This window comes from Juglans regia, chromosome 13 (assembly GCF_001411555.2).
Source record: "Juglans regia cultivar Chandler chromosome 13, Walnut 2.0, whole genome shotgun sequence".
NCBI lineage: Eukaryota > Viridiplantae > Streptophyta > Magnoliopsida > Fagales > Juglandaceae > Juglans > Juglans regia.
In genome coordinates, this window is record NC_049913.1 from 31,983,341 (window position 1) to 32,003,153 (window position 19,813).

At 34.6% G+C, this 19,813-nt stretch overlaps 2 protein-coding genes across 2 annotated transcripts; one reads left to right on the forward strand and one right to left on the reverse strand.

Moving 5' to 3' along the window:
• The first annotated feature begins 14,046 nt into the window (after positions 1-14,046).
• Positions 14,047-17,220, forward strand: LOC108996616 (probable folate-biopterin transporter 7). Its single transcript, XM_018972610.2, has 2 exons — positions 14,047-14,400; positions 15,963-17,220. Exons 1-2 carry the CDS (start codon positions 14,142-14,144, stop codon positions 17,021-17,023), a joined length of 1,320 nt encoding a protein of 439 aa, XP_018828155.1. The 5' UTR covers positions 14,047-14,141; the 3' UTR covers positions 17,024-17,220.
• Positions 17,221-18,055: 835 nt separating this feature from the next.
• On the reverse strand, positions 18,056-19,187 carry LOC108996617 (DNA polymerase delta subunit 4). The gene is made up of 2 exons (XM_018972611.2): positions 18,831-19,187; positions 18,056-18,622 (listed from the first exon to the last, which is right to left on the reverse strand). Exons 1-2 carry the CDS (start codon positions 19,000-19,002, stop codon positions 18,429-18,431), a joined length of 366 nt encoding a protein of 121 aa, XP_018828156.1. The 5' UTR covers positions 19,003-19,187; the 3' UTR covers positions 18,056-18,428.
• Positions 19,188-19,813: the final 626 nt, after the last annotated feature.

The window sequence follows — 19,813 nt, forward strand, 5'->3', positions numbered from 1 at the left end:
AAACGTCCCCTTTGATGAGACCGATGCTAGTGCTCTAACACAGTAGGTGAAAATATACAAAGTCACGTCAATTTATGTCAATTTATTTCTGAACATTCAGTTGCATCAATTTAGTCCTCATACTTTCTTATAAAATAAAATGTTCCTCATAGTCTGTAAATCATTTCAATGTTACCCTTTACTATCAACTGGAGCACAAGATTTGCTGACAGGGCTCATTAGTTGCCCTTTTCTTCCCATTACAGTTTTTTGGAAAGATTTTTTCATATTGACCCTTTTATCTTCATTGCCATGTCATATAAAAAGTATGACATACATCCTCATGTCAACTAAATTAAGTAATGTAATTTCGATCTCAGAAAAACTGATGGCTTGGACAATTTCTATGAGTCGTGTCAATAATTTCTGTGTCATTCAAAAATATGAGGAGGTAATCATTATAGCTTTCTTTTTCCTCCTATAAGAGGGTAGTGAATGAATGAACTCCATGAAATTGTGAATCCATCATTCAAAAAAAAGAAAAAAAAGAAAAAGAAAAAAGAAAAGACCATTGCAGACTGCACATTGAAAAAATCATGTAAGTTTAACTTTTTTCGAAGAGTTTTGTTATGTATAAGCAAGTTTGCGTATCAATTTGCGTACTAATATTGTTGCCTTCATATTCTAAATTCAAATTAGTACTGTTTTTAATAAATCTATTTTTTGACCAATCATATTGAATAGATGTACGTATTAATACACAAAATCGCTTACAATTAAATTTTTCTTTTCCCGAATGCATATGAATAGGCCTAATTGCTCATAAATAATCTAAGTACATATTTTTAGAGAATTCAAAGCTACGGGTGGGTACCAAAGAGTAAAGAAATAAGACCATGTCAATACATCCAAGTAAAGTATTTAAAGGATGAATTGACAAAAATAAACAAAGTAAACAGGACGTGAGCTAGAATTACATTTTGAGGAGGAACAAATATAATACAACTTGATAGAATTACTCGGCGTGGAGGCCAGTATTCCTTGCAGATTTGAATATAATTTCTGGAAATATGAATCTTATAAAAAACCAGTGACAAAAAATGCACGCAAGGGACAGTTCTTGCAATTGGATTAGCCATCCTCCTTGTGGTTTCTATCAAACCAAATTCTTTCAAAAATAGATATGTAATTAATTTTACACCAAAAACCAATATATAAGAGCATTGGCAATGACCTAGTCTAAAATTTGGCTAGAATCTCAACTTTTAGCTATACAATCAACTTTTGGCTAGGTGAGTTCACATTAGACTAGCCATCTTAAAATAAAAATAAAAATATAATATTATATATTTTAATAATATTTGACAATTTTTTTTTTTTATATTTTGCAAATACACTTCATAAATAAGTAGAATAAATAAAAAATTTTGCCATTAGTATTGAATAAATATTAACAAATAAATATTTATTTGTTAATAAACATTAGTATCCTCAATATTAGTATTCTCAACACAGTCCACAGTCCAACATATATAAAATGAATTAGCTGTATTGAGCAACATAGTCCACAAATAAATACCAACACAATCTACAGTCCTGGGGCCTGACCTGACTAGTTGATTAAAATTGATTTTATCTTGCAAATTGACGACTCCTTCTACTAGTACTATATTCCCAACTTGGATAGCCCTAGGGTAACGAAAACAACAAGAGAATTGGAAAAAAAAAAAGGAAAAAATGAAGAGAAGGGGAGAGAGGGAGTGTCGGGCCAAAAAGACAACCGATGAGAAAGAGAATGAAAGAGAGAAACGGGGAGAAAAAAAATGAAGGGGTATTCGACGAGGGAGAAACGGAGAGAGTGAAGGTTTTTGGGGAGAATGGATTCACGAGGGAAATAGAATGTTTCGATTGAGGAGAAGTGATTTTAGAATAAAATAATGATTTGGCGATGAATAGTACCTCGCTATGTATGGATAAAATGATGGACTTACTGTAGCTGAAAGCTTGAACTCTTTTGTTTTACTGAGTCCAATGCAGTCGGTTTAATGACCATGAAGTTCATAATTTGACTTTTTAGGAGTTTTAGTGAGGCCGATGCGGATGCTCTAAGCATCCATTCACCCTTATATTACATGTATTTTACTGCAACAACTGCTTCTCACTTTACTGTAAAATCTCTATCTTCTTGTTGAATACACAGAACTAGGATTTATTTTCAAAAGCCTCTACATTAAACCCACCCCTCGAGTTTTACCTATAATGAAAACAAAAACCTTGCTTTTTCCCACACCAACAGAATCAAATCCAAACAAAACAAGACCCCAATACAACCCTCTGACCAAACCATCAGAGGGTTGTATTCTAAGAAAGGGGAAAAACAAGAAAAAAGAGAAAAGAGCACTCTTGTACAAGTTAAAAAATGAGATGTGGGCAAAGGTTTCTAGAAAATAAAAGGATGAAAAGGGAGAGATCGATTAATCGCTAGCTTTATTCGGAAAGTGTGATTTAAGTTATGAGAAAAAACATAACTTATCTTTTTAGAGTGAAATAAACGAAAGCCAACATGAAGGGTTTAACCAGAAACTTGGAGCAACATGAGGGCACCTAATAACTTGCCCAAACAAAATCGAGTCCATATATGTTGTTCGTGGCTCGCTCAAAACAACTACAGGGATCAAACTCCAACTTCTCTAAAAAATAAAAATAAAAAGATGAGACATGCTATGCAAGGACATAGCCATTGAGAAGAAAAACGGTAAAACCTCCTCAACTTGCTAAGTCCCACGCAAACTCCTACACCAATATTCTAAACAGAAAAAATTTAAACTTTCATGCGTTTTGGAAAGAATGGGAGACATAGAGAGAGAGAGAGAGAGAGAGAGAGAGAGAGAGAGAGAGAGAGAGAGAGAGAGAGAGAGAGAGCCCAAGAAACTCAATGTATAGCTTTCCATGAACCAATATATGCTAAAGGAAAAAAAAAACTTCTAATGTTTACCTCAACAATAGTAGCAAAGCTTGAAGCAGAAGAAAATGGACGATTGGCGTTGGAAGCAGCGAGCGAAGTCGAGGAAGATGGAAGGCTCTGGTTCTGTCTTTGGCACTAAGCAACGGAGAAAGCTTGGGAACGAGAGATAGAGGGTCTGAAATGAGAATAAAAGAAATTTGAAATAATGAGGAAAATAGGACGAGGAGGAAAAAGAAATTAATTAAAAAAGTTTACAACCATGAACAAGATCCTCCACATGTAGGGGATCACTATATCAAAATGTAAAATGTTTTTAAAATACAAGATCGGATAGAGTCCTTTTTTCATAGCAGTTCTTTATATTTTAAAGAAAACCTACTTTTACAAGAGACATTGGGAGTGCTCTTACTCCTCAACCCAGCCTGTTCGCACCCCACCATCCTCACATTTGCTTGACCACCAACGTCGTGTGAAAAGCTCCCTCACCTCCACTCTCTCGGCTGCAACCCGAAGCCACCACAATGGACGTGACTCAGTCATCCTCCAGCAATAGGGAACTGCCCTAGCACCAGTCATCACCTCAGCCGTCTTTGACCACAGCCAGGTTGCGCCTCCATTCACAGCCAATAGCCCTTGCCCAATTCAATGGTCTAACTTGGGAAGAAATTATCGGCCGGTTGGATCCAAATCTGACTTTTGTAATTGCGTAATGTTTGTTTTCGCAACTTATCTCAACTTTTAACTTTAACCTAGTTTGTTTTCACAACTCATCTCAACTAATCTCATCTTATCTCTCATCTGATCATTACAATTTTATTAAATTTTCACACAAAATAAAATAAACAATTCAATTTTTTCAAATTCTAAAATAAAAATAATATTAAAAAAATATATTCTAACAATATTTTATTCAATTTTTAACTTCAATTTCAACCTATCCCATCTCATTTGCTAAAACAAACGAGACTGCGATACTATGGAGGAATGAAAAAGGACGAGAAAGTATTGTTTTCTCGCAAAAGTTTCAATGGGAGCATTGGAATTTGGGAGTGTTATTTATTTATTGAAAAAAACTCAAGGCCGGTCAGGTGGATTATTTGTTTTTACACCAGACAACATGAATTTGCCACATAGGAAGTACATGAAAGACACATATGCACCCACACGTGGACCATTCTTCTTTCCCTTTCTCTCCCCCGAATTCTTTTCCCCCTTCCTTCCTTCCCTATTCAGATATTTCCCCTTCCTTCCCTTCCTTCCCCCTCCCTCCCAAGAATTCTTCAAATGAGTCCTCACCCCTCTAACTTCACCGATTGTAGTGTCTTTTCCCTTCCCCACCCCTCCCTCGCACGTAGTACCGATTGTAGCGAATATCTTCTCACTGTCGTGGGCAAATTTTTGATTTTTTCACATGCCACTTTCTTTTAGATTTTAGGATTTGATTTATGGCTTAGTAGTCGTGGGCTTGATTTATGATTTAGTAGTCGTGGGTTTGATTTATGGGTTAGCAGTCGTTTGATTTTCTCACTATCGTGGGTTTTTTAGTTTTTTGGGTTTTCTGGTTTGATTTTCCCATCTCTGCCCAAGGCGACCTTGCCTCCACTAGCAAGAATTTGTCCTGCAGGTTTCTTTCTTCATTGCAATTTCGGGTGTACCAATTAATGAGATGATGAACACAAACATGTTCCTTTCTCTTCTTAACTTACTGGTGATTCAGTTACTGAATTGTCATACAACATGATCAAATTGGATCCACGCAAAGATCTAGTCCTATATTATGGAACAATATCATTTCTCCAAAGAGAGATGTGGCGTCTGGCACAATAGATTCCAATGGCAAATTGGTTGAAAAAAAAGGAAAGAAAAGAATTCCTTTCACAATAAAACTGGTTTTGACATTAAAAATGATAAATACAGAAATGAATGAACCCATATGTTTTATTAAAACCTCTGCTTATTCTAGTTTCTTAACCACAAAATAGTTCTTCATGCTAATTTAATGCTTACAAGTAAAAATGCTAAGAGGTTTGGAGAAAAAGTTCAGTAGAGAGAGAGAGAGAGAGAGAGAGAGAGAGAGAGAGAGAGAGAGAGAGAGAGAGAGAGAGAGACTGGGACGTGGGTGGGGGGAAGGGAGAGGGAGAGAAATAACCTGTATGCAGGTGTAAATGGGATTTTTATGAGACCCTTGTGTGGCAGCTACTGATTAGCTGGTGTAAAAGCAAATAACCCACCCGACCTGCTGGGAGCGCTACCCTTATTTATTTTAGACAATATCACTTCGTTAGACATTCACTTGAGTTAATTTTGTCGATGTGATGAGTCTCATTGTATGCAGTATAAGATTGATGATGTAGTTGGATTTTATTAAGGGATGTCAAAGCCCCAAGAATGGAACGACTATTTCGAAGAGGAACTATTAGTTTAATAGTTAAACAAGTATTTTTGTGATTTTTTTAAAAATATTATTATAATTTTTAAAAAAATTAAGAAAAATATTTTTGCATTGTCATAACCATCGTTGAGATTTCTTTTGAGTAATGTTATATACAGTCATGGAGTACGTAAATGTTGCACAATTATTTTCAAAAAAAGAGGGGTTTATTATTAAAATATTTTTTTTTATGTAGGTCCCATATTTACTAACTTTTTTTAAAAAAATTGCATGACACTTGCACAATCCACAACTGTAAATATCATTCCTTTTTCTCGATATAAATGGCAGGATCCTTTTTTATTTGTTAGAAGGTATAGAATCACGAGAAGATTGGAAGGTATAATTTGAATGGATAATGATAGGTTTACTATTTCTTATTATTCCTTTACTACTTTATAGTGTATTTGATTTTTTTTTTAATATCTTTAATCATTAAGAAAAAAATTAAAAAATATACAACTTCATTAATAGTCACTTCTTTAACCATTAAGTAAAAAAAAAAAAAAAAACTTAAAAAATAAAGGGAGTAGTAAACATGTAGTAAGAAGTAGTAAGCCTATCATTATCCAAATTCCATTAAATCCCTAGCGCCTCTCGTAATATTATTTAAGAAAGAGAAATGAAATTTGCAGTCATAGAGTGCGCAAGCGCCACATACTCTTTTTGAAAAAAATGAATAAATATGAGACTCACATGAAAAAAATTAAATTTTTAATAGTGGACCTGATTCTTTTTCTAAAGGAATGTGTGGCGCTTAATCCATGACTAGCATTACTCTTTCCAGAGATGAAGAGAAAAAAGTAACCGGGGTCTTCCCTCCCGGTGTCCCCATTAGTTGATGTACGGAATTGGAAAGGAATTTCAGATCATTCAGATTTTAGATGGGAAATTGATGGAATCGAGAGGGAAGAAAGAGTCTGGTCTCAGGGCCCATTATCTCCTTCTCCAAATCTTAGAAAATCCAATTTCCTACTGATCGATGTATCTCCTATGATTCCTACTCTTTGTTGTATATAATGTAAATCCTGAAGAAATTCATGGGCCTAACTCATCTTATAAAACCGGTTCAATAAGAGAGGATTGCTCATTGCTTATAAACATGTCTAAGACCTTGTCCACAACCAATGTGAGATTATTCCTCAACACCCTCTCTCACGTGCAGGCCAGTATTTTTTCTGGTCCTTGTCACGGGGTAAGTAGTGTGGGCCCCCATTTGTCCTGTGGCAGACTCTGATACCATGAAGAAATTTACGGACCTAACTCATCTCATAAAACCGGTTCAACAAGAGAGGATTGTTCATTGCTTATAAACATGTCCAAGACCTTGTCCACAACCAATGTGAGATTATTCCTCAACAACGTAGCGGATAAATTCCAACGACCCTTTCAAACTGTTACTTTTTGTAATCAACTCTATAGCTTCTTCAATAAACGCTAGTTCTTCGATCAAGTTTTAAATGACAGATCGTTCCTACATTTTGGATATGAAGTCTCATTCGAAGCTTTAGACAAAGGTGTTATTGAGTAGAATTGTTCATCCGAGTTGAATTTTTTCCTGGCCGGATTTGGAACCCGAGAAACCAGATTCTGGTTTCGGGTTCCGGCCTGGAACAAATCTGGGTTAGAACCTAGGTACACCTGGTGTGGGTATCGGGTTCTAAGCCTGAAACCCGAGTTTACAACCCGATATCCTTTGTTTTTTTTTTCATTTTGAATGTTTTGATGTTTTTAGAAATTGAACTCTTCCAAAATTTGTTTCATGTCAACCCGGTACACTAGTGTTATGAAAACTACATCTTTGGGTGGTGATTTGTTTCTACCTCTTCACTTGTAAAATATAAAACTTGTCGTAAGAAAAGCAAAACTAGAATTCTTAAAACGTTAACATGTGTTAAGTGGCTATTGTGGAATAGACCCTTTATTAAACCCAATATAATCAAACTGGATCAGCCTTTTTGTACACTTGACAAGTCCGTATGCTACGGTTTATGCAAAAAATCTGTATACAGCAATCCCATCATATCTATTTGTAACAAAATTTTTGAAACATCAAAACATTCAAATTGAAGGAAAAAAAAAAGGGGGTTCAACCCAAAACTCGGATTTTAGGTTCCAGCTCGGATCTAACCCGAGCTAATCTGGTTCGAATTTTGGCCTGGCCTGAGTTTGAAACCCGAGTTCCCGGGCCGGAACTTGGATGAACAGTCTTACTATTGAGATATAGGGCTCTTATGGTATCTCATACACATTCCGACAATTGGCTGGATTTATTGTTTTCATTAAAATTAACTTGGGAGGAGAAAGTTTTCATTAAAATTTTCTTTTTTAAACTTAATAAAAAAAGAAAATATATAGTCGAATTAAACTCCATCACATGCCAATATAATTTCCTTTTTTTAAATATAAGTTAATTTCTTTATAACAGAAAAAAGATTTATTTTTTATTTTTAAAAAAGACACTCTACAACGTGGTTACTCGCTTCTTGCAACCACTAGTTGATCGAGATCTAAGAGTATTGACATCGGTTTCATTAAAGTTATTTCTAAAATTTAGCTAAAAATACATATTTTGTATAAAACCAAAACCATTAAGATATAACCTCATATTGAATTAGTCAAAATAATAATATAATATTATTTTTTAATAATAATTTTTTAAATTTTTTTTTCATATTTTGCAACTACACTAATCATATATTAATTAATAATCTAATTTTTACTTAAATTATTTGTTTTCCAACTATTATTTTTCCTCAACCTATTATTTTTCATCTATTAAAAATGTGTTGGAACCTTACCTCTCCTGCTTTTATATTAGTCTCCGCAAAACTAATATACAAAATATGAATACGTACATGAAAAAATGTACATAAAAAATGTGCAGTTGGTTAGGTTCCTTCTAACCTCCTGCTTGTATATTGCACAAAAATGTACATGTTCCTCCTGCACATGTACAAGAACCTTACCTCCTGCTTGCATATTAATTTTAATAGTTTCCTGCTTATGCAATATATTAATTTTTCATATACAAAAAATGAATATCTGTCTGCATATCACTAGCATGAAAGTCACCCACAAGTGGTGTTGTCAAAGTCTCAAGCTGAGGGAAGTTACCATAATTAATATCATTTGTATTAGGAAACTCCTTGATTTGCTCTTGCTCTGGAGTTTTTCCATCTTCGGTCTCATCACCACAACTCCCAAGAACCTCATCTTTCTGCCACCTCTACTGGTGGTTTGCACCATTTACACCACCATACTTATAGGTCTCAAATATCTTGGAGTTCATCGGTTGTGCCCTTAGCCAAGGGCCAAATTGCGAGGGTTTTGAATGTCCACCCAGGGGTACACTTCTCTGCCCTTGACATCCCTTTACCTTATGAGATAGAATCCCATAATGAAAACAGAAAGATTGTAAATGCTCGTACTTCAAAGAGACCAAATACTTCTGATCATCTAACTGCACCCATTTACCTCGTAGTAAAGGTTTGTACAAATCCACAGTGACTCTGACCCTCATGCACTTTCCCCATGCCATACCATCCGAATCAGCTTCAACACGTATCACATGGCCAATTGACGAGGCAAGGCTTCCTCCAATGTCTTATGTCATGGCTGTCAGAGGCAGACCATGTAATTGCACCCAGAAAGGTTCGAATTGGAATTGCACTACATTCAGTGGTATGGATTCATCAATCTCTTGAAGAGAGACTAGGTTTCTGTAAAAAAAACCATGGATGCCCTCCAAGGACTCTCTCCTTATCGAACAAAAATTGGAATTCTATGAAAGAATGAAGTTCCCTAAGATCCTTAAACTTCACCCACTCATCCAACCTCCACACTTGGGAGATTGTCACCGGAAAGGCTTCACTGTTAATCCCCTTTTCCACCATCACCCCCCCCAACCACACATAATTTCCCACGAAAACAACTATCTTTCATGTCAGAAGGGGGAACCAAGAAAACTTCGCTTTCCTCCGAGGACATTTTTAGGTTCTCCCATTGTCGTGCTAAATCCTTTTCCTCTATCACCCTACTTACGTAACTCAACACTCGCAAAAAACTATGAAACTCTCACGAAAAGAGACCTGCACCCTTGCGCAAGCAAAGATACAAAAACCTCACTCAGTCTCTAGAGAGAAAGAGAAGGACCCGAAACTTGTTAAACTTAGCTAACCTCCTACTTGTATATGCAATTAGTATCTACTTTTAGAATAAAATATTTTTATTTGAAGATAAACAGTGCATCTCTAAATTTGAAAGAAATTTTAGTGATACTGTAGCTCATATGCAGAGCTTCCTTATTTTGACTACTTTAATATAGATCATTTTATTGATATTTAGCCAAATTTTGGAGATGCATCGACATTTAGCTAATACCAGTGCGCTTTACCATCTTTACCAACTGCAATATCCTCATGCATAACGTCTTTACCAAGTAATAAGCTGCTTTATTAGCTGCCCTATAGCACTGCAAATGAACATAGAATCTCATGAACAGCTCGAGCTCAACTCATGTATACTGATAAGTTTGAGTTTGATTCATTTAATAAATGAGATGTTTGTAAACATTAATATAGATTCGAATATTGAACGAGCAAAACTCGTATAAATTCGACTCGATTTAAGCTTGTGAATAAAGCTCATATAAGTTCGACTTGACTCATTTGAGCTCGTTTCGAAGCTCGTAATGTGTTATATATGTATGTATTATATATTACATATTAGTTATATTTTATATACTTAATTATATATTATTAATTTATTTATAATTTATCTTAATTAATATATTTATAATGTTCCCAAAGTGTGTATAAGATGATAATTTGTATAATAATATAAAACTTTTGCTCTTAATGCAGCAAGTAAGCCATTTTACAATACATTAATGCATTTGAACTGGTTTAGTCTATGAATTTTCATGCCGATCTGTTCTTATTTATGAGAATTTCATATTGAAACTCCAAAGGATCGTCCGAGAAAAGTGTGGCCGGATTGTTGTTACATGATTAATTGCTCCTTACAGTGATTAGAAAAAAGAAAAAAAAATAAAGAAATGTTCTTTACCCATCTTGGTTGTTCTAGACACTGCAATTTTTCTTTTCTTTTTTTGTAGGTATGCAGCTTTGAATCCACCATCTCACCTTTGATACCATTCTTGCAAGGGAGAGGAAGTGCCTTTTGGTTTAAAGAGCATCTATTAATGTTCTCTTGACGATAGAAAGTGATGAATGTTGTTGTCATAGTAAGCTTTTTATTGCTCTAAATGAAATAGATAAAAATATATATATATAAAAAAAAAAAAAAACCCACCCGAGTACAACGTTATGGGAATCATCAATCATGTTCCTATAACTCTTTTCTTTAACTTTCGCTAAAGTTCTTTTGTTTTCTTTATAAAAAAAAATTGAAAAGAGAAATTCCCCTGTGGGAGAAGTATGTGGAAATTATGAGAATATTGCATATACAAAATCCGGATTATTCCCTTATCTTGAGTAACGATCTTCTTCATCTAAGATTGCTGTTATCTCCAATCATACTTGATAATGTCTCGCATTAATAAGGCTTCGTTTGGTTACTTAACTCCTCTCAATTCATCTCAATTCATCATTATAACTTTTTTAAATCCTAACACAAAATATAATAAACAATTCAATTTTTTTAAATCTCAAAATAATAATAATATTAAAAAATAATATTCTAACAATATTTTATCATCTCAACTCAACTCATTTCAACATCCAAACACAACTAACTAATTGTCATTTAAATAGATCATAGAATAAGCCACTCGAAATGTGCCACGTCAACAAGTGTGATTGGAGATGACAATGTTTAAAATGAAAAGTAACATTGTACTACAATTTTGGGTGCCTCCTTGGCCAAGAAGCTTTCTACTTTTGTTGTCCAAATAACTTTTAACTCTTTACCAGTATGAATAGACAATATGTTTTTTTGTTAGTACTTCCATTCATTAAGGTCTGGTTTGGATATAAAAGTCTCCCCAACTTGTCTCAATTTATTTAATCTAATTATTATAAATTTTTAAATTCTCACATAAAATATAATAAATAATTTAACTTTTCAAATTTTAAAATAATAATATTAAAAAATAATATTCTAACAATATTTTATTTAACTTTTAACTTTTATCTCAACTTACCTCATCTTAACTCACTATCCAAACCTCCTATTGTATCGATTAAATTCCTTTGGGAAGGTATTAACGGTCTCTATACGCGAAGCATATTCATACTTCAAGTGTAAGAAGCTCATGATTGTGTTTATATATTCATGAGAAATTTAACTTATTCTTGAATTTAACTCATTTAATACATTAATATTATTAAATTGATTTGAATACTACCCATTTTTACCAATCTAATTAACACCATCTTATATCTTATAAGCATAAACTATGTCAATTATACATATTTCCAATCAAATTCATGATAAAGTAAATTTGATAATTGATTTCTATAGCTATAACTAATAAACATAGTCCAACTTCAAAGCAAATATATAAGGAAAATTTTATATACCATACTACCATCCAACTTTCATTCCACTATGTAAGATGTGTCACACTTAGATCATCAAATAGTGATAAATATGTCATATCTTACATAGTGGGATAAAAATGAGATAGAAGTGTGACGTACAACATTACTCAATAGAAAAAACCTTCTCATCGGTACATTTGAAATAGGCTTGAGAACAACCTCCAATATAATAAAGCTACGTAGCCCACCCATTACTGAAGGAATGGTCGTGCACCACACCGAACCTCATCTCTCTCTCGTCTCTCTCTTTTCGAAAACACACTGCACCGAACCTCATCTCTCTCTCTCTCTCTCTCTCTCTCGTGTCTCTCTCTTCTAAAACACAGAAGCTATTCTCTCCCTCATGCTCGTTTGTCTCTCTCGCAGAATCCATCGATGCAAAGCTTTCCTTTTCTCTTATCTTCATTAACCAGAAACTACACTGGCAGTGCACATTTTTTTCAATGTTCTCTAATTTCATTTGTCTTTCATGCAATGCAGTGTAAACTGTAATGAAAAATAGTGTCCCCAACAACAACTATAATCGGACAGACAGAAAAAGGGGCTGTAAAAGCAAACCATGGAGGACGACGGTGGTGGTTGGTGGCTGACTGAGTTGGGCTGGTGGCTGGCGGCAACGTTTGGGTGTGGCCGTGTGGGAACGTGTGGTTCGTGGTGGCTGCATCGGGCTGGTGGAGGCAACGTGTGGGTGTGGCCGTGTGGGAACGTGTGGCTGGCGGGGGCTGCGTCGGGCTGGTGCAGCGTCTGGGTGTGCCCTTGTGGGAATGTGTGGCATGGTGAGGTGAAATGCTGGGGAAAAAAATGTTTAAGAATTTTTGGAAAAAATTCTGATGGGGTGGTCCTCATGTAAAGTTTTACTATATTAACGAGGTTTCAGTTTGTCATTTGATGCTGGTTTCCCACATAAACGGTAGGTACCGCTCCAAAGCGGTTCTATACTCGATATCTAAATATCCCACTAAATCCAATAAAATTCATATAAATAAAAAGTGTAAAAAATAAAATCACATTCCAGCAAATAATACGATAAAGCCTCCTCACAAGGCTTCATCATTAATTCTTAAAAATAATTCTTAAATTGGTCTTATAGGTTTAATTTTTAATTATTTTTAATAACAAAAATATAATCTAATTATGCGAGGTTAACACAATTGATTTATTTATCAAGCATGCCTAATCAAATTGATCATCTAACCCAAACTTTATCATAATGAATTATATATAATTCTTCAAATCTTGTCCAATCACTTGATCTAATCCAACATCAAGTTTATGCAAGATATAGGGTTGGTGATAAAAAAAAAATTAAAAAATTTCATTTTCACTTTAGACTTTATCATTCTTGAATCCTCGATCATATATGTTATATAATATATTTTAAATAACTCTTATATTTAAAATGCTACATATTAACATAATTAATATTGTAAATTTTATTTTCTTTAAAATTATAAAATTTAAGAGAAAACAAAATAGCATTAGAAGGTCTCGTTTAGATTGAAAAGTGATATCAATTCATCTCATTATTATAATTTTTTTAAATCTTAATATAAAATATAATAAACAATTTAATTTTTTAAAATTTTTAAATAATAATAGTATTAAAAAAATAATATTTTAATAATATTTTATTTAATTAATTTAAAATTTTTTTAATCCATCTCATCGCAATTCAAACGGAGGATCATATTTTGAAAGGAATAAATCTTCACAACTTCTTAATACTCTATATTTCAAATTTTTTTTAATTTTTATTATTATTTTTTTTATCAAATATTTATTATATGAATAATGAATAGAAAATTTGAAATAATTTAAAAAGAATAAATTTAAAAAAAATTTAAAAAAAATATTAAAAATTTAAAACTTTTTAAAAAATATAAAATATGATGTGTGGTGGAGATTGTAGGATAAAACTCTTTTGAAAGTAAACATCCTCCACAAAGGGAAGAATATTCTGCATGCCATTGATACTGGAAAGATTCAAAAGAAGACAAAGAAAATGGACACCTCACCCCCGGCACGTGTCATTTGATAACACCGCCAACACACGACAGCTACCGTATCCTTGTACATAAAAATAAAATAAAAACTTCCCTGCGCAAACACAAAAAATCCCCCATTTTTTTCGGTTTTCGAAAGTACAGACTCTCACTGGTCGGAGGAAAGAGTACGGGAAGCAAATCGGGGTCTCGCCAAAATGGTGTCGTCGGAGAGTGGAGACCCAAACCCGGTCCGGAAGCTGCTGGGGCTTGGGTTCTGGGTGCAGGGCTTTAGGTGCTTTCCTTGGATGGCGGTGAACTTCTTTCTCAAGGACGGCCTCAATGTGGACCCCTCCACGCTTCAGCTCCTCCAGAACTCCGCCAACCTTCCCATGGTCGCCAAGCCCCTCTACGGCCTCATTTCTGACGCCGTCTACATTTCCGACCAGCATCGCATTCCCTACATCGCTATTGGAGGTAATGAAAAATGAAAATGACCGCTTTTTGCCTTCTGATTTCAAAATTTCGATCTTTGAGAATTGAGGATGATCCCATTTCCATTAGTGGAAATTAAAGTTCTTTTGTTTTCTGAATTCTGACATGACTATTAGAGTTCAGTTTCAACTTAAGAATTGTTGCAGTTTTTGAAGAAAATGGAAATTATTATGCTAATTTGGATTAAAGGTTTGTATTTTCTTCACCGAGAAAAAGCGAAAGTGGCGGAGATGCAATTCCTGAAATCTTTTTATAATTCCATTCTTTATGGAAAGCAGATTCTTCTCTCTTTTTCTCATCATTTTTTCGTACTTAGATAACGTAGCACAGTAGACCTAGCCGATTTACTTGTGCCCTAGTGCTCCGTAAATGGAATAATTTTGATCTACCACTTGAAGTGTTAGTTTCTACTGATGCTTGGGTTTTCTAGTTGCTAACCCGAAGATCTCTGTTCGGATGCCATATGATTGGTGATGAACCAAATCTTTGATTTGGTGTTAAATGCCTCTGCATTTTCCTCACGATAAGATGGTCAATCATACCTCATTGTGTTAAGAGCTTCGAAAACACAAAGCATGGGCTAAAATTAAACCGTGTCTGTGAACCAAGAACCATGATAAAGTTGATTCTGGCAGCTTAAACCTGTTTAGTGATGATTTTAGTTCCACTTTTAATTTCAGTGTTGTTCATTAGTTTTTAAAACTAGTCATTTTTTGTTCTTAAAATATGAAAGCAAAAATTTGCCCAAACCACTCCATGATACACAGTGGTGACTTTGTAAACATTTTGTAGTTCATGATTTTGACATTGAATTAAATTTCACAGGTATTCACTTTCAGATCATGAGCAACACCTTCCTTGCATCATGGTCACCCAATACATATGTGCATTATTCAGATGTTCCTACCCGATCTCTTAGAGATGGTTTAGCCTGTTCCAAAAACTCTAATTTTATGTTTAATAATGCTACCTCCTCTTCTAGGTTTCGTGGTTACCGACTTAACAAAGTAGCTAGAAACTTGGGCAAGTTCTCACTCAGAAGTTATTTTTGGATTAGGTGGTCAATCACCTTTCTTTTCAAAGGAGGATGAGAATTTGGTCAATCTATAGATCTCTTTCAGTCAATTTCTGATTCACTCAAAAGCTATTTTGGGATTGATCTCTCAGTCACCTTTCTTTTCAAGAGGAAATAAGACATCTCTCATGGAGCAAATGCTGGTGTGTTTTGGAACTGTATTGTTATCTTCATGAATTTGATTGACAGCTAGAAGTTTGATTCTGAGAGAAAGGGGTTTATTCTGGAGATAGACCTTGAAAAGTGATTATCTAAAGTTTATCATGTACTGATTTGCTTGTGCTTGTAAAAGGTAGGTCTGATTAGTAATGTGATTACTTATAATTCTGAACTAATGAGTTTGAGAAGAATGCCCTTGATGTGTGGGTGCGGCTGGTGTGTTTTACTTTTAATATCCCTAATGTTGCCTTCCTCATGCAATATAATTTTATTTGTTTTTCTAATTAGTTCAGCGACTTTGTTGGTGCAGCTTTCTTACAAGCAGTTTCATGGCTAACTATAGCAGTCCTATCACCATCAAGCGTCTCAATCTTCACTGTCACCCTATATCTCCTCCTTAGTAACCTTGGTGCCTCAATAGCTGAGGTTGCAAATGATGCCATTGTTGCAGAGGTAGGAAAACAACCAACTTCCTCTTCCAAAAGTTCTTCACCATCTTCCTCAGGAGAGCTACAATCATTTGTTTGGATGGCATCCGCTGCTGGTGGGGTCCTTGGAAACCTCCTGGGTGGTACTGTAATTGATCGGTTCTCCCCCCAAACTATGTTCATTTTTTTCGGCCTGCTCCTTGCTGTACAGTTTTTCATCACCATTAACATTCATGAAAGCTCTCTTAACCTTCCCAAGATCAAGGCTGATGTGGGGATTAGAAAACAACTTTCACAGCTCTCAGATGCATTAACAAAACCCGAGATTGCTTACTCAATAACATGGTTTGCATCATCTTATGCCATAATTCCAGCACTAACAGGCACCATGTTCTTTTACCAGACAGAATATCTGAAGATGGACTCATCAGTGTTGGGTCTATCTAAGGTGTTTGGTCAGGCAGCAATGCTGTTATGGAGCATCATTTACAATCATCAATTGAAGTCGGTCTCACCAAGGAAACTGATTTCGGCCATTCAGATATTGATGTCCATATTTATGTTATCGGATGTGTTGTTTGTGAAGGGGTTCTACAGAAAGATGGGTATGCCAGACTCTCTATATGTTGTGATTTTCTCAGGCTTATTGGAGGTTCTCTTCTTTTTCAAGATTCTGCCATTTAGCGTTCTGATAGCGAAGTTCTGCCCGCCAGGGTGCGAAGGATCTTTAATGGCATTTGTTATGTCTGCAATAGCCCTTGCATTCATAGTGAGTGGATATCTTGGTGTTGCACTTGCATCATATGTTGGTGTTACAGAAGATAACTTTTCAGGGTTTCCGCTTGCCCTCCTAATACAGGCATTATGCACGATTTTACCACTTTATGGGTCATCGCATATACCTGATGATGTGAAATCCAAATCCAGGACTAAAACGCAGTAACCTTGTGACACTTCTTAATATAGATATATTTTAGTTCTTAATACATTTATATTTCAATTAGCAAATAATCGTGTCAAGCAATATGTTCAACATTAGAATTCTACATTTTATTGTAACGATTAGTGTATTAATTTTTAAAGGTAACTTTGTTATATTGTTTCCAGACAATGAATGATTCGGGCTATTCGTTTGTTTCAGAGAAGTATGAAATTAGTGGGTGCGGCTGAAAGAAGTCCATCATAATAGTTAGTCCATGGCATAACAACGGATGTTATATCATCGAAATCTTCTGTGTATTTAAGTGCAGGAATTGGAGAGCAAAACTAAATAAGTTAGCAATCTTGTGCATGTTACAATACATGCTCACATCTAATGAGCATGATCATAATGTTCAAACAAAATATGGAAGGAAGAAACCTCAATATGATAGAATGAATCTTCTCAAACCACATATTGACAAAACAAATTCGACATTAAACACAGGTAAAGAAAATTAATTATCGCAAGACAGAGGAATTACTAGGGCTTGTTTGGAAAAAGTTTTCATCTCAAAATTTTCATCTCATTCACAAACATCACTCAAATACAAATACTTTTAAACTAATCATTACAATTTTTTTAAACTAATCATTACAACTTTTACAAACTTTCAGACAAAAAATAAAATACAATTTAATTTTTTCAAATCTCTAAACAAAAATAATATTAAAAAACTATATTCTAACAATATTTTAGTTTTATAATATTTTTTATTCAACATTTTCTCTCTTTTTTTCTCAAACTATCTTACTACTATTCATAAACCATGTTTTGGAGTACAAGATGGACTTCATCATTGCCTTTTCACAAAGATTATAGAGCAGATCACGATACCTTCAATGTCAAAATCTATTATTCTCCTAGTATCAACAAGCAACCTAGATGCTAACCATTAAAAAAAGGTTCAATAGTTTACATCATTTAAAAGAAATTAACATATCCATAACATTATGAATCTTTGGCCAGAGGCCCAGAACTAGAAAGACTTGCAAATTAACCAAAACACCATAAGCTATAGTCTTTGACAGCCAAAACCATCTTTAATTTGGTTAATATTCACTTACATGTTTGAGACAAGCAAAGCATAGGCATGTTCCAAAGTTAGAATCCCCAAAACCTGAGTCAACTATCCTTATGCTTTGCTGATAACTCTCAGTCACGCAATGCAGCACATAATTTGTGAAAGAAAGTCAGAAAGACCCATAATCATATACCTATTAACCAACTTTGGATGAGTAGATACAAACATCATCTAAAACGGTACGGTTCATTACAGCCAGAGGCTGAACACGCACTTAGCTAAAAGCACAAACTTCTCCGTCAGTACATAGCATTCTTAATACCATAAAGAGCGGCACGAGATTTTCTAAACACGGCCATCCCACAAGCACTGGGGCTCAACTTTACCAGCCTTCAAAAGGCGCTCGATTTCGTCGGGAGGGTTCAAACCCAGACGACGAGCACGCTCCCACCGAGCCTGTCTGGTCATCCCGAGGCAAGGTCCGTACGCCATGTTCAAGTCGAATTGCCGCAACACCTCCTCACTCTCATCATACTCATCTATCACACCAAAACAAAACGCACATTGAAAAAGAAAAACAACAAAACCACGTTTTGAAAACTTCCGAGTCTTGATTACATAAAATAATCCTAGAACAAAAAACCGAAATTGTATTTGACAAAACCCTAACAAACAGGGCATAAAACAATACACGACAATCTAAATAAAGCCCAACCACTATAATCAAGAGAGAGGGAGATAGAAGACCTTTGAGATCAGGGGAGCCGTGGGAAAGGAGAGCGGGGACATCGGAGCCGAAGGTCGCAGAGTGTTTGGGCGATTTGTTGCTTGAAGAAGAAGGATGAAGAGGCTTCTTCATGACGCCGCTCTGCTTCCTCTGTCTGTAGAATCCCTTCATGTTCTCTGACCTCGCTGCCATCTCTCTCTCGCTCTCTCTCTCTCTCTCTACTCAGCTTTCAAATTTTTTTGAATTTCTGTTCTCTTTCGTAAGAGGAAGAGAGGGACAGGGTGAGGGACAGGGTTTCTAATTGTGAATTAAAGCGACCTTTCTTCCATTTTTGTCCTTGTGCTCGAATTATTTCCAATACATCCAAAATAGTTTTATGGATCAATTACCATTTATTTTTACGTTTTATATTTATAATTTTTTTTATAAATTATGAAGATATTTTTTATAAGATATGAGAATATTTTATATAAGATGTGAAATGATAAATAATAACTGATGAGAAAAATTTTTCTTTCCAAATATAGATTTCTTAAAAAATAAAAAAAACTACCACTGCTTTTACAAAGTAATTATATAAAAATAATCTTATAAATTAACGTAGTTTTATATTTTTTGTTAAATCTATTTAATAATAAAAATAATTTTATAATCTGATAAATTATATTAAATCACGTCATTTTATAAAAAAAATTTTATAAAATTTTTTTGTAATTATAATATTTAAAAAAAAAATTGTATTTGTATCTCGGAGAGGCTGTGTATAATATATATATTTCTCTTTCATGCTGATTACATGTTATGATTAGGGGTGTAAACCGGTCGGTCCAGACCGGAGAAACCGACCGGTTTGGTCAGGACCGGACCGGACCGACCAAATGCATGGTCGGTTTCGGTCCAATAAATAATAAAGTTTCGGTCTTCGGTCCGGTCCCGGGGTGGAGATTTCTCGGACCAGACCGACCGAATAAAAAATAATTAAAAATATATATATTATATATAT